The sequence below is a fragment of the Lipomyces doorenjongii genome (genome assembly GCF_038497915.1).
Source record: "Lipomyces doorenjongii strain NRRL Y-27504 unplaced genomic scaffold V1508scaffold_27, whole genome shotgun sequence".
In the NCBI taxonomy this organism is placed as follows: domain Eukaryota; kingdom Fungi; phylum Ascomycota; class Lipomycetes; order Lipomycetales; family Lipomycetaceae; genus Lipomyces; species Lipomyces doorenjongii.
In genome coordinates this window covers 204,255-217,833 of record NW_027118094.1, presented here as the reverse complement: position 1 = coordinate 217,833, position 13,579 = coordinate 204,255, and the positions used below count along the sequence as shown (strand labels likewise).

Genomic DNA, 13,579 nt, shown 5'->3' with positions numbered 1-13,579 from the left:
CCGGGCCGGGTCATAATGTCGGACCCAGGACCGATCGAAACGTCGGACCGAACCGACTTTTTAACCGGTTCACGGCTTTGAACCGCTGCCAACCCAGTCGTCGGTCGGGAGCCCTAACCTCAACGGGACAGGCCCCACCGCTCATGTGGCGGTAGCGGATTTGCTGGCTTCTGAGTGGCCGACAGGACTTCAGGGGTCCGATGGCGCAATTCGGGCTAGCGAAAGTAAGGCCGCCTGTGGCGAGAAATTCGCATAGCCCTAACCCATCGTCCCAACTCCGCCCGAAGAAAAAATGTTTAGAAATCTCTTAGGTCGTCGTCGAAGCAATTCATATATAGATATTCATCCCTATTGCCTCCGCGGTCAGACAGCTTGCGTCTTCTCGCTTTGTTGTTACGGCTAGTATCTCGCCTTTGCAGTTTCGACATTGCGGCTTTTGCCTGTTTGCGTCGTGGTCCAGGCTTCAGGTTGAGCTTTCTGCATTCTCTTGGGATATTGTTATTACTTTGACGTACAGTCTTCACAATGGCTCCCCCAATTGGTTTTGTTTCGACTAGAGAAGACGCTGGTATGTGTAATTCTTTGTAGTATCTACTATTTTGGGCCAATTGTTTACGTAAGTCAGCCGCTCGTGTTGCCTATCTATTCAGTGAAACTGTACTGTCTGTCCAGCCGAATCTCAAAGCTGCACCAGTTGTCGGTTTCCAGCATGCTCTTGACCGAATGGTATATCACAAGGTCCGCGGTATCGTGGCCAAGCGGGGAACTCTTCCCTCGGTATGTGTACAAAATGAGATCTGCCTACACGGTGTTTGGCTAACATATTGCAGGTCTATTCTGTCCGGTATAACGCTGACCCGTTCCTCACCGCCGTCGAGGAGCTCCGGAGGACGACCTTCGTCTCGATTACCGCTGCATCTTCGACGCTGCCAGCTGCCATTACACATCTCGCGAAACTAGCCAAGTTTCCAGTCGTCATCCATGTCTCCATGAGCCGAGATTTCGCTGACTACTCTGAGATTACCTCTCTCCGTCAGCTTGGATTCACACTCATCCAGTCTTTCAGTTTGCGTGAGGCGCAGGACCTTGCCATCGCGTCGCACGTACTTGCCATCCGCACTGGCAAGGGTGTCATTCACTTCTTCCACCAGCCTGAGGGTGAAGAGACTCCTATTCCGTTTGAGGACGTCAATCAAATTGAGAAAGTTTTTGATAGAAATGCGTTGGTATATGGTGGAACTGAGGGCAGCACTGTTGCTACTGTTGCTAACAACATCTACTGGAACGATGCCGCTGGTGTCGAGCCCGCCAAGGAGGAAGCTGCTGCTGAGGAGAAGACCAACGGCGAGCAAGCCAACGGTACGGTTGATTTAACAAAGGTCGACTACAAGACTGCTGGTCTGTTTCAAGCTACTGAGGCAGTATTTGAGCTCGTGCGTGTTGCAGTCGGTCGTACGTACAAAGCATTCGATTACCATGGTGCTGGTAACGCGGATACCGCCCTACTGATCTTCGGCTCATCCGCTCAGAATTTCGTTACCACCATTAGTCATGCTGGCTGGGGCGACATTTACTCTAAGGTTGGAGTCGTTACGGTCCGTGTTTATCGTCCGTGGTCAGCGGAGAAGTTATTAGCCGTTATTCCACGATCCGTCAAGCGTCTTGGTGTGCTTGAGCAGGTCCACCGCCAGACTACCAAGTGGGGCTCTGTTCTGCTCGACGTTATATCTTCACTTAACAATGATTTATCTAAGGCTGCAACTATTCCTGTCGTTGTTGGGTACCAGCTAGGATATCTCGACAGCAAGACAATCCGTCAAGCTCTTCGAGGTATCGTTCAGAATATCCAGTCCGAAGCTCCTATTCAGAATTTACTGGTCGGTGGCCGTGCCTCTCATGATGTTGACCCTGAGTACCACCTAGCACAGCCAGAATTGGAGACTGCCTACTCCAAAATGCTTTATAACGTTTTCGGCGATAAGTTGAGTATTCTCAATGCACTCGACAGGGATGATTCTGGTATTTCACGAACAATTACTAGCAACCCTGAGTATGGATTCGGAGCGTACCTCGCCAAGGAGGAGGAGAAGAAGGTGTTCTTGTCTAAGCTTCAGAAAGCCATAAACGAGAATGTTTTCACGAACCAGGAGACTAACGACCTTGTTTCGCGCTGGCTCCTCCTCAGCAGCGAGAACTCGAGCAAACTTTCCGAGGTCGGCGCTGAGTTGATCTCGAAGTTGGAAAGTGATGACGGAGAAACTGCTACCGAATTGCTTAAGGGCAAGGGCTTCCTTCTTGGGACTAGTTCGTGGATCATTGGCTCTGATGCTTGGTCTTACGATCTCGGTACCTCTGGTATTCACAGTGTCATTGCATCTGGCAAGAATGTCAATGTTCTCATCATTGACTCGCAGCCTTACACTGATCGTGCCGCTAAGGATGCTTCCCGCCGGAAAAAGGATATCGGACTCTACGCTATGAACTATTCCAACTCATACGTTGCTTCCATTGCTGTCTACAGCTCCTACACTCAAGCTCTTCAGGCTTTTATTGAGGCGGACAAGTTCACAGGTCCTTCCATCGTTATTGCTTATTTGCCTTACAACGAGGAGACTGATTCAGCTCTTACTGTCCTGCAGGAGACGAAGAAGGCGGTTGATTCTGGCTACTGGCCTCTATATCGATGGGATCCTCGACCCCATGACAGCGGTCTGCCTAACTTTCAGCTTGATTCGCAGGCATTGAAAAAGGAGCTCAAGGATTTCTTGGAGCGCGAGAACCATTTGTCTCAGGTTGCTCGACGCGTTCCTGTTTTCGGTGAGAACGTTGCCGGTTCGTATGGTTCTGAGCTCCGCAGCCAGCAGCGTAAGAAGGCCAAAGACGCCTATTCTAAGCTTCTTGAGGGTCTTACTGGTCCGCCGTTGACCATTTTATTCGCGTCAGACGGGGGTAATGCCGAGAATCTTGCTAAGCGACTTCAGAGACGTGCCAAGGGCCGCGGCTTGGGCGCAGTTGTCATGGCAATGGATGATTTTCCAGTTGAAGACTTAGGTGCCGAAGAGAATCTTGTTATCGTTACTGCTACCGCCGGTCAGGGTGAGTTCCCGCAGAATGGTCGAAATTTCTGGGAGACTGTCAAATCGTCTACTGATCTCGATCTTGCGTCTGTCAACTACACTGTGTTTGGCCTTGGTGACAGCCACTACTGGCCGCGAAAGCAAGATAAGGTCTACTACAACAAGCCTTCTAAAGACTTGAATCACAGATTGGAGATTCTTGGTGCTAAGCGAATGGTTGAGCTGGGACTTGGTAATGACCAGGATCCCGATGGATACCAGACAGCGTACCCTACATGGGAGACTGAGTTGTGGAAGGCACTTGGTGTTGACGGCATTGGTGGTGCTGTTGACGAACCTCCGCCATTGACCAATGAAGATATTAAGATCCAGTCCAACTACCTCCGAGGCACCATTGTCGAAGGTCTGAACGACGAGTCGACTGGCGCAATTTCGGCTTCCGATTCTCAATTGACGAAGTTCCACGGCACCTATATGCAGGACGATCGTGATATCCGCGAACAGCGAAAGGCAAGTGGGTTGGAACCGGCTTATTCTTTCATGATTCGTGTTCGCATGCCTGCTGGTGTCTCAACGCCTGCTCAATGGTTGGCGATCGACCAAATTGCTGACGCCAAGGGTAATCAAACTTTCAAAATGACCACTCGGGGTACCTATCAGTTGCATGGTGTGATTAAGAAGAAATTGAAGGTATGATTTGCCCAGTGTCGGCATTTATACATGATAGCATCTAACGGGAAGAATAGCCGGCCATCAAGGCAATAAATGTTGCGCTTCTGGATACTATTGCCGCCTGTGGTGATGTCAACCGTAAGTTTCTCTAAAATTTGAGCTTCGCTTTAATCCGCACATGCTCACTCATGTTGTAGGAAACGTCATGTGCGCTGGTCTTCCCTACAACAATGCTCTTCACAAAGAGCTTACTGCCTGTGCCCGAGATATTAGTGAACATCTTCTGCCGACGACAACCGCATATCACGAGATCTGGCTTACGGATGACAATGACGAGAAGAAGCTCGTTGCCGGGAACGCTGTCGTTGATTTTGAGCCTCTTTATGGAGCAACCTACCTGCCTCGAAAGTTCAAGATCGCCATCGCCATGCCACCGTACAATGACGTCGATGTCTTCGCCAACGACGTTGGTTTGATCGCGATTGTCGATGAGGAGGGCAAGCTCGTTGGTTTTAACGTTCTTGCAGGTGGTGGTATGGGTACCACTCACAACAACAAGAAGACGTACCCGCGAACCGGTAGTATACTTGGTTACGTCAAGAAGGAGGACGTTGTCGTGGCCTGCGAAAAGATTATGTTAGTTCAGCGTGACAATGGTGACCGAAAGGACAGGAAACATGCTCGTCTAAAATACACCATTGACGATATGGGCGTCGACGTTTTCCGTCAGAAAGTGGAGGAGTTACTTGGATTTAAATTCGAAGAAGCACGAGCATTCAGTTTCGAGTCTAACATAGACCATTTCGGATGGGTCAAGGATGAGCTGGGACTTAACCATTTTACTATGTTTGTCGAAAATGGTCGTATTGAGGATACTCCTGAGTTCCAGATGAAGACGGGCCTTAGAGAAATTGCTCGCGCGATGAAAGCCGGGGCTGAATTCAGGTTGACTGGTAACCAGCACGTCATCCTCAGCAACATTGCGGAAGAGGACATGCCTGAGATCAAGAGACTTCTTGCCGAATACAAACTTGATAACCTGCAATTCTCTGGCCTCCGATTGTCCTCTTCAGCCTGCGTTGCTTTCCCCACGTGTGGTCTTGCTATGGCTGAGAGTGAGCGATATCTCCCCATCTTCATATCAAAGCTCGAATCCTATCTTGAAGAACTTGGCCTTCGTCACGACTCTGTCGTTATGCGTATGACTGGTTGCCCGAACGGCTGTGCACGCCCATGGCTTGCAGAGGTCGCTATGGTTGGCAAGGCTTATGGCGCTTACAACCTCATGTTGGGCGGTGGCTACGTGGGCCAGCGACTGAACAAGCTCTACAGATCCTCCGTTAACGAGGAGCAAGCTCTCGAGCTCTTGAAGCCGTTATTCAAGCGATGGGCGCTTGAGCGGGAAGAGGGCGAGCATTTCGGTGATTTCTTAATCCGAGCTGGTGTCATTAAGCCTACATTGGAAGGCAAGAAGTTTCATGAAGATGTTGCTGAGGAAGACGAAGAGTAGTTTTTGTTATTTATACTTGTCTGTTAACGTTTTAGTTGCATAAGATTGGAGGTGGAGGCTGCGTGAGGTTGATATATATATGTAGTGAATTTTCTTTGAATCATGCATTGTGTAAATGATATTTTGGATGATATGTTACGACGAGCCATGTTTTACGTCGAATGGTCTCCTATGAGTTCGAGGGAGATCCACGACACCTGATAGACCATCATGTGCATGTATTAATATACAAAGTGTCATTAAACTGCCAATCTAAAAAAAATAATTTACACAAAATTTTTTAAGCCTGAACATAGTGGTCACATATACAATAAATACAGTTCGTTTTCTATATTACACCAGTGAAATCATACGTACTTATGTCTCGATTGCCACTAACTGTCTATTCAAAATAGCCTCCATCCGTGCAAGCTCCTCAGCGTATTCTCGCTCAACATCAGATGCCTTGACTAGTACCCTCTTTAATCTACCGTATTCTGCCGCGGGTGCACCAATTTTGGCTTTTTTGACTGGTGACTCAACCTGTCCAGGATCCAGCTCCGTCACTCGGAGGGCAAGGAACCAGGGTTCAGGTTTCTCGTCAATGCAGGCGAGTGTGTTGAGAAGGACAAGGTATCCTTGCGTAACATCGATATCGAAGCTGTTGAAATCAGTATTCTCCAGGGTTTCAAATGACGAACGGGTAAATCCACTTCGAAGGCGTTGGATATACTCATAAATCGCTGATGCGGCTACGGCAGGTTAATTTTACAGTGCCCCATAATGTATGATTGATGTATCACTTACCGTCTCGGTAATTTCCATGCTCGATCCTCCACGAATACAAGATCTTGTAATAATTCGGGGCAGACTGGGCGTGTAAATCGACTGTATTCCGCGCGTGCTGCTCTAATATGGCTTCCACTTCTGTCTGTAATTCTAGGAATGCGTAGTCGCATAACCTCAAGCTTTGACCACTGTTACAAAGTGTGACTATGAACGCAGTGAGGAGATCATGGCGACTGACAACGTTAGTGGTTTTTAGCAGCATGTACAAATGTGGCAACGTACAGCTTGTGCTCGGATATATTTGTCATTGCCATGTAAGCGTCATCATATAGCGCGCCAGACAACGCTGCTTGGAAAGCCTTCATAAACAATTTATCCATCTCGACATCGTCGACCTACACTGCAGTGTCAGTAGTCAGATACATGCACGACTGATAACAAAGTCACATACTTCAGGATCTCGCATATCCAGCGCTAGTTTTATAAACTCAGTCGCATGAGAATAGGCAGCCTTTCGATAAAGCAAATCTGAAACGTGGCTGCTAAATCTCATAATGCCTGAGCCGAGAGCGGCAGTACTCATCCCTGCCCCATCCATGCCTAAAAACTCCCGTAAACACAATGCGGTTAACTCCGTCAAGGGCTGCGACGCCATATCCGTGGTGCTCTTCATAAGAAAGGTTGCAGCCTTATCGAAATGCCCAGACTCAATATGAACTCTTCCACGGGCGTAACACCCTAGTCCATCCACCGATAAAAACTGCAAGAGCGGCATGCTGCTGTCCACATAACCGGCCGCCACTAACGCTCCTGCTGCTGCAATTGCTGCGTGTGGCAGGTCCGATATGCTCCAGTACGACATAGAATACTCTACTGCTTTGCCAACACCTAGACTTCCACCGCTGTTTATCAAATCCGTTGCGCAAGCACATCCGAGACCGAGAGAGAACCGCGAGTACAAAAATTGTAGCAAAGTGCTGCCAGGTACAAAACTATTTCTATCCATCGAATTCTTCGACAATTCGAGCTTGTTAACGCTATTGGACAGTAGATCGCCATCGCTTAGACTCTGCCTCGATTGGGAACTGGACGGCCTCTCAAGCACGGTTTCGGTGAGCTGTTTCAAAAATGCCGTCGTCTTAAGAACCCTCAGAAATTTGTCATATAAAGTGATATGATCCGCGTTAAATTCCTCGCTCACATCTACCGCAAATACAATGAGGAATAAAAGAAGATCAATCAGTGCCTGATATGTAGATACAGTAGAGTCATGGATAGCGGAACTCAGTAGTTCAGTGCCAACCCGAGTTAGATGCCGTCTTGTGTTCAGTGACGGACGACCGAAGTTAGGGGTGCCCGTAAGCGACACGAGCTCGCTATAGCATACATCCAGCGTTTCTTCGAGATCTTTGATACTGTATAGTCGCTTGTGTAACATATCGATTGCAGAGTCGGAAATTTGCTCATTCAGACATGAGTCATAGATTGTAGTCATGCGATCCCCCGTTGAGAAATTTGGCGGAGTGAGCGCGTCCTCAGTAATCGCAACCACGAAATCCGAGGTTACCGGTTGTGGCAATGATTTCTTGAAGGCATCTAAAGCGCGCAGTAGCACAACATCTTGATCTTCCGCAAAGTCATCTGACGAGACTGAACCATCACGCAATGAAATTGTGTTGCTAGTTCCCGCTATATCGGCATACTCTAATCCAGCACATACTCGTACAACTGACACCGTGGTCGCTCTGACAAGCACAATAGCCTTCGTTGACGAATCCCGAGTGAGAGACAATGCCTCATTTCCTTGCTTGGACAATTCCAGGCACAATCGCTCAAAACGCGACCACTGCTGCTGCAAATCACGATTGTATGATTCATAATCCATACCATCGTTTGTGTCCCTTGGCTGCAATGATACTGCGGCACCAACGACTTTGGTAACGCGTTCCCGTAGAGATACTTCTGGCTCATAAACATCTTCATTTCCCTCAGAATTAGCCAGCATGGAGTAGTGCCGTTCGTATATGGGCAAGACAGTCTCCAAGATAGCAGGAGAAAATACGCCGGGCTGAAATATATGGCTAGTAAACCTATCCGTATCGTCCTCATTAGCCGAGTAGATCCATCCTTCACTACTTGTGACGCTCTCGATGGGACTAGAGCCGACCGATTGCCACGTAAGGGCAGACTTTGAGTCCTTGTCGGTAGGAATGTCGAATAATGCGTGAATCTTGGAGCTCTTGTTACTCTTCCAAAGAATCCATAGATCAAGTGCTCCGCCATTCCTCAGTCGGCCTGAGTAATCTAGTACAAAATCCGGAATCATCCATATAGCATTCTCATCCGGTGTGCTCGGTCTCAGTGGCACGCCCAACACGTCTGTCAAGGTCGCTTTTGTCGTCTCTCCATTTGTTACGTCTAGTCTCCATAGCTTGAATGAGTCTTCACCAAGCGGACAATAGGTAGCCACGTATCCTGTAGTATCGCTGACTTTAGTGAGCGAGATGAGAGTACTAGGCTCAATCCCAAGAAGCTGCTTGTGGTTTGCCGGTTGCTGAGCTCGGGTTGTGTCGTTAATAACGTCGTAAGCATTCAACGACGTCAATGTGTCTAGTGACCATAATTTTAAAACATTGCTAATCGATGCAGTAATCAAAATGGATGATGTTGGATCAGCTACCATGGACACCACCAGGTTTGCCGAGACGTTGTGATGGCCACGTAGTCGATCTCCGGATCCCCACATGAACATCCCTTTTATAGAGGCTAAATAACTCCCATCACTGAATATTTGCTCCAGATAGTCTAGGCATCAAATGGGTCAGTAACATGGCCCAGGATTTTAAACAATTGTAAAGCGCATACCATCTGCCAGTGGTCGAGACCGATCGAGCTTCATGAGTCCTCCATCTAGCAGCGCAAACACCAATGATCCCTGTGGCAACGCAATCATATAATGTGGCGGTCGCAAATTAAAATGCGCTGATTCTTGGACATGGCACCATTCTGCTAATGGCTGGCGGCTCCATTCGGCGGTAAACGTCCGACTATTAAATGCAAATGTGTATAGAGTGAGAGATTCTGTGAGAACGTCGATTGTGATTAAATCGTCTCCGTATCCTTCGTTAAAAGTAACACATGACGGCTTAATTGGGCTAGAAAATCTAATCCGAACTCTGTGAAGTTCGATCGACGCAGGTGAGATTTCGTCCGGAATAGTAAGATCGCAAGGAGCCAGGTCAAGTATATATCTGTTATCTAGTACACGCCACAACAGTGCCCGTGGAAAGGCTTTCGTCGAAGATCTGTGAAACACAGAACTCTGCGACGCGATATATTTCCTTGAATATTCCTCTTCGGCATCGACACCGGCGTCGGCATATTGATGATGCCATCGCGCAGATCGAGAATATGAAGAAAAGCCATTGCTCTCTGGATCCGGCGCGATTAGCTCAGTCGTTGGATATCGCAACGACGTGGAATCGACGCGTATACTCGATTCCTTGAGGGACTTCGAAGCATGTCTCGGCATTCTGGTGTATAGCACCAGAGTGTGGTTGAGAGGACGTATGTGTGCGCCTGTTTTCTCCGCTGCTACTCGGCGGGCCAAACACGCAGAAAGAAAGGGAGCGAGAGTCACCCTTCGTGGCACGTGATGATGCCTTCCGCCTTATAGCAACTAGCATCGCCAAGTGAATCTTCTGATCTATTTGGCTCTTTATGTAATTACTGGAGTCAAAGATATATAATAAATAACAATTGCAAGATTTGGTTGGCGTCATCCAGCCAGCGCGGAGGGCTGCACTTGCGTTTGAGTACTGTCTACAAAGCATATTGCGACTCAATATACAGACATATCCTTTATCGTCATGAATTAAAATAAGCTCGAGTTGCACATCAGGGTCTATCAAACTGAGGACAGTCGATTACGCGTTCGTCCTCGACCGATTAGACCCGATTGGCCGCTCATCGTCATGACCGCGGGCGCTCGAAGCTTGGAGTATACGAGATTCGCCGGTTGTCGTAAACTTTTCAATTGCAGCCTTCTTAAATCTAGAGAGTCCGACATCCGCCGGCTAAGTCAGCTGTCCTCCGGCGCCGACCGATCAAGCATGAGATCCGCAGCTAAGTGTGGAGTGCAGTTAGCCTTAAATGTTTTCTGTGTTAATCTAATGCGTCGGCCGAATGTAATAATTTGTACCATAAATTTGCATCAAGCACGTTCACTGTGAGAAAACTTAAAGTACTGCACATCCTGACAAGATGAAAATTATTCGAGCGCAAGCGGCGAACCTCATGGGTCCGCAGACAAGAATGGCTTATATAATACGTGTTAGCTTCAATCATGGATTACGACGAGCGCAGAAATGCGATCCTGGCGTGCCGTGCGCAATAGAAAACATGCACAGTATTAAGATACTAACGCGACACTCGCCTAACTCCTCATCCCACGCGTCCTAGAACTCGGAGTTCAGCTGGGTTCGCTTTCTCTCCATTAATACGCAGACTACGATAACAAAATAATACGGTTCATTTACTGCAGTCACTTATTTAGTCTTCGTGCTTCATTAGGAAGAATTAGGAAGGAAACTGTGAACGCGTTGTGGACGCGTATCGCGTCGCGTTTCTACGGAGTTGGTCCCTACCTCTAAGTGGCGGTGCCAGCAGCTGGAAATGGAGTGTGGCTTGCAAATTTCCCAGTTAGGCGACAACTATGTGGCGCATATATTGATTTGAGGAATGAACTGCGCCACATTGTTCGGGAATCAGAAATGCCGCATTGTAGAGCAGATACATGAGGAATTGAGTGACTACTTCTAAGGTGATGCACAAGGATCGTAGAGTAAAGCCAAAGGTGTCGATTATGGAGAGCTCCATTAATTGACCTTGCCACGTGAAATGATGAAAATGTTATCATTAGCTCTATGGGAGCCGTTTTTGAGATTGATTCGTCTCATCCGCCTGGAGATTAACACGATTATTTAATATTTCGGAGATGTCCCGGACGTGCCAAGCCACCATACCGCTTCAACGGCAAATTTCTGGGCAAGAGCCGCAAGACTGGCGCAAGGCGAGTTAGGACGATCTCATTCCTGATTTTAGTCTTGCAGAGGATCTTGAGAACTTTATGATACAAAACGATTTGCGTCCCGGTAAGCTCACAATATGTCCGTTATTTACTGCACTTTGTATATGTCACCGCAAGCCCGATGATCGGCAGGGTTCTGGTCAGAACGATGCACGCTAAGCGTGCACATTCCTTGCCACTGTATTTCCTTCAGGAAGCTTGGCCGTCGGCATGCATGCTAAGCCTGTAAAGAGAGAACCGCGATTTGTGATAATAAAAATGGTCGATCTGCCAGCCTCATTCCGTAGTCTGGCATCACTTAATAGGAGTTATGACTTGAGTCTAGGCTGCACATGCGCAGAGACAAAGATTGTATAAATTTGCATCATAACTTAAGCGCATGCGATGGGTCACCAGCAAGCAGGCTATATCGTCATTGTCCAGCTGCCCTATGTGCCTATCGCAATTGAATTGCTCATGTTTATATTTGACTCGAGGCATCTCTAGCGGAGCGGGGTGAACTGTGCTAATGCTTGATCCAGACGAGCGAAATCGGCTTAATATTCATTTAATGTCGGAATTGGACATGTCTCAACTAAGATTACTTGCGATAGAACGTGCATACCAGTCTGTGGTTGAGTAACAAGAGCGAACTGCCTTTGCGGTACAGATGGGGAACAATAATAGAGTCCGTTAAGTCATAAGAAGGAGGCTCTCGCTGGAGGCTTGGCTAAGCTGGTGGCCAGGGATGGGCCAAAAGGGGTAAAGCGTGAAAGGGGTCCTGGTCAGATTGGGCTCCATGCAAGCCACATCGCCATTTAGTAATTAGCGCTCTTGCCAGCCCCTCCTGTCCAAGTTGAGAATTGCATAGCATTTCTCGAGCTCTGCATTCCTCGCGCACATCCCTTCCGGCTTCTCAGAACTGTATTCGACTAAACTTCCGGTAAAGGCTACAAAAGCCTGCTGTCCGCCCCTCGTTTTCCTTTCCTCCTACTCACACTACTATCCTTCCCTTCCTAGTAATCGTCTTTGCTTTCACCACAGTCACTCGTTTAAGACGTCTTTTTAGTACAAATTTCACAATGAAGTTCTTCTCAGTCATCTCTGCCATCTTTGTTTTGGCTCTTGCTTCCTTCGTCGCCGCTGCCGTTGAGGAGCGTGCTTATGTCACCGTCACCACCATTGACACTGTCATCTCTTGCGCTCCTGAGATCACTCAGTGCCACCACACAACGTTGACCTCAGTCTACACTCCCCCTGTTGTCACTTCGTATGTTCTCTTTTCTTGCTTTGTACTTCTGGCAACTAACGTTACTCAAGCGCTCCTATCTACACGAACTCCTCTTCATTCACCACCAAATTCCCTAACGCTACCAACTCTACAACCGCACCTGTCGCTACCTTCACTGGCGCTGCTTCCTCCGTTAGTGGGTCAGTCCTTGCCGTTGCTCTTGGCATTGTCGGTGTATTTGCTCTTGCTTTCTAAGCGTGACGCGATAAGCGGTGGAGCGTGATCTCCGGTCGTTGCTTGCATTCATGACGACCTAGCATGATTTATTATAGACATGGAAAATTATGGCGGATGTATTTTAGCTGGTTTCTTTGTAATTTTATAGATCGAATGTTTGGTTTTGGTGTTCTTGTGCGATACGGTAATGTAATAAATAGCTAAGAATTACTAACTATCTGTATTTTGTTTGCGTTTGTCTAACCTAAATCCTGGCGGAACTTTAAATTGTAAACAAAATTGGGTTCGCAACGCGTGCTTGTCTCGTACTTCCGCATCAGTCGTTTTGTTCCTCAACTTCGGCTTTATTCACGCTCTTTGTCATCTTCAATATAGCACGTTGCTGACCCCAATGGCGCCATAGCTAGACTAGTAGTTTGATCCATCATGATCAGGCAAATTTCGTGCGAAGGACCATCTTGCGCATGAACACGAAGGTTCTATTCATAAGGTGTACGTACCTCAGATCAACAGCCGCATGACTTATACAGCCATACTCGTTCTGGCCAAAATATAGCAGTGATAGATGCTCTATCGAATCCGTGCCTGCGTGCGATCACATACAAGATGTGGCAGTGACCAGCGTAACAATTTGCTCTCTGTACTGTCAACCACAATAGTAATGACAAGCTGTTGAATTGACGAAGACGAACGCATTGTTTCAGGTATTACATGAGAAAGAGGTCTGTACACATGAATTATTCACTTGCTGAAGGACTCAGGAGGCGGCAATATAACGACACGCGTTCCGACCGCGAGTTGCACACTGCATGCGCCTCAATTGAGGCCCCCGTCCGGCTGAAATCACCAGACGCCGAGTATTGCACGATCTTACTAATAGAGATATCAACGGCACGCATTGTTTCCTAGAGAAGCGCGTATCAACGGCAAGCATTGTTTCCAAACATCTACAAATCCTGTTTGATCCCAGACTCATATTCCAGCAGATAGTGTAACGATCAGGAGGAGCCCAACGA

General features: G+C 47.7%; 3 protein-coding genes across 3 annotated transcripts; 2 read left to right on the top strand and 1 right to left on the bottom strand.

The window, feature by feature from the left end:
* The first annotated feature begins 322 nt into the window (after nucleotides 1–322).
* V1508DRAFT_439710 (uncharacterized protein) lies at nucleotides 323–5,522 on the top strand. The gene is made up of 5 exons (XM_066942231.1): nucleotides 323–568; nucleotides 626–777; nucleotides 831–3,767; nucleotides 3,824–3,887; nucleotides 3,947–5,522. Exons 1-5 carry the CDS (start codon nucleotides 526–528, stop codon nucleotides 5,257–5,259), a joined length of 4,509 nt encoding a protein of 1,502 aa, XP_066795629.1. The 5' UTR covers nucleotides 323–525; the 3' UTR covers nucleotides 5,260–5,522.
* Nucleotides 5,523–5,616: 94 nt separating this feature from the next.
* Nucleotides 5,617–9,559, bottom strand: V1508DRAFT_432855 (nucleoporin Nup120/160-domain-containing protein; the record flags this gene model as incomplete). Its single annotated transcript, XM_066941961.1, has 5 exons — nucleotides 5,617–5,990; nucleotides 6,046–6,260; nucleotides 6,310–6,422; nucleotides 6,479–8,832; nucleotides 8,893–9,559. The coding sequence occupies 5 exons, from the start codon at nucleotides 9,557–9,559 to the stop codon at nucleotides 5,617–5,619; spliced, it is 3,723 nt and encodes a 1,240-aa protein (XP_066795628.1).
* A 2,537-nt stretch (nucleotides 9,560–12,096) lies between these two features.
* On the top strand, nucleotides 12,097–12,871 carry V1508DRAFT_418271 (uncharacterized protein). The gene is made up of 2 exons (XM_066940442.1): nucleotides 12,097–12,365; nucleotides 12,416–12,871. The coding sequence occupies exons 1-2, from the start codon at nucleotides 12,178–12,180 to the stop codon at nucleotides 12,579–12,581; spliced, it is 354 nt and encodes a 117-aa protein (XP_066795627.1). The 5' UTR covers nucleotides 12,097–12,177; the 3' UTR covers nucleotides 12,582–12,871.
* Nucleotides 12,872–13,579: the final 708 nt, after the last annotated feature.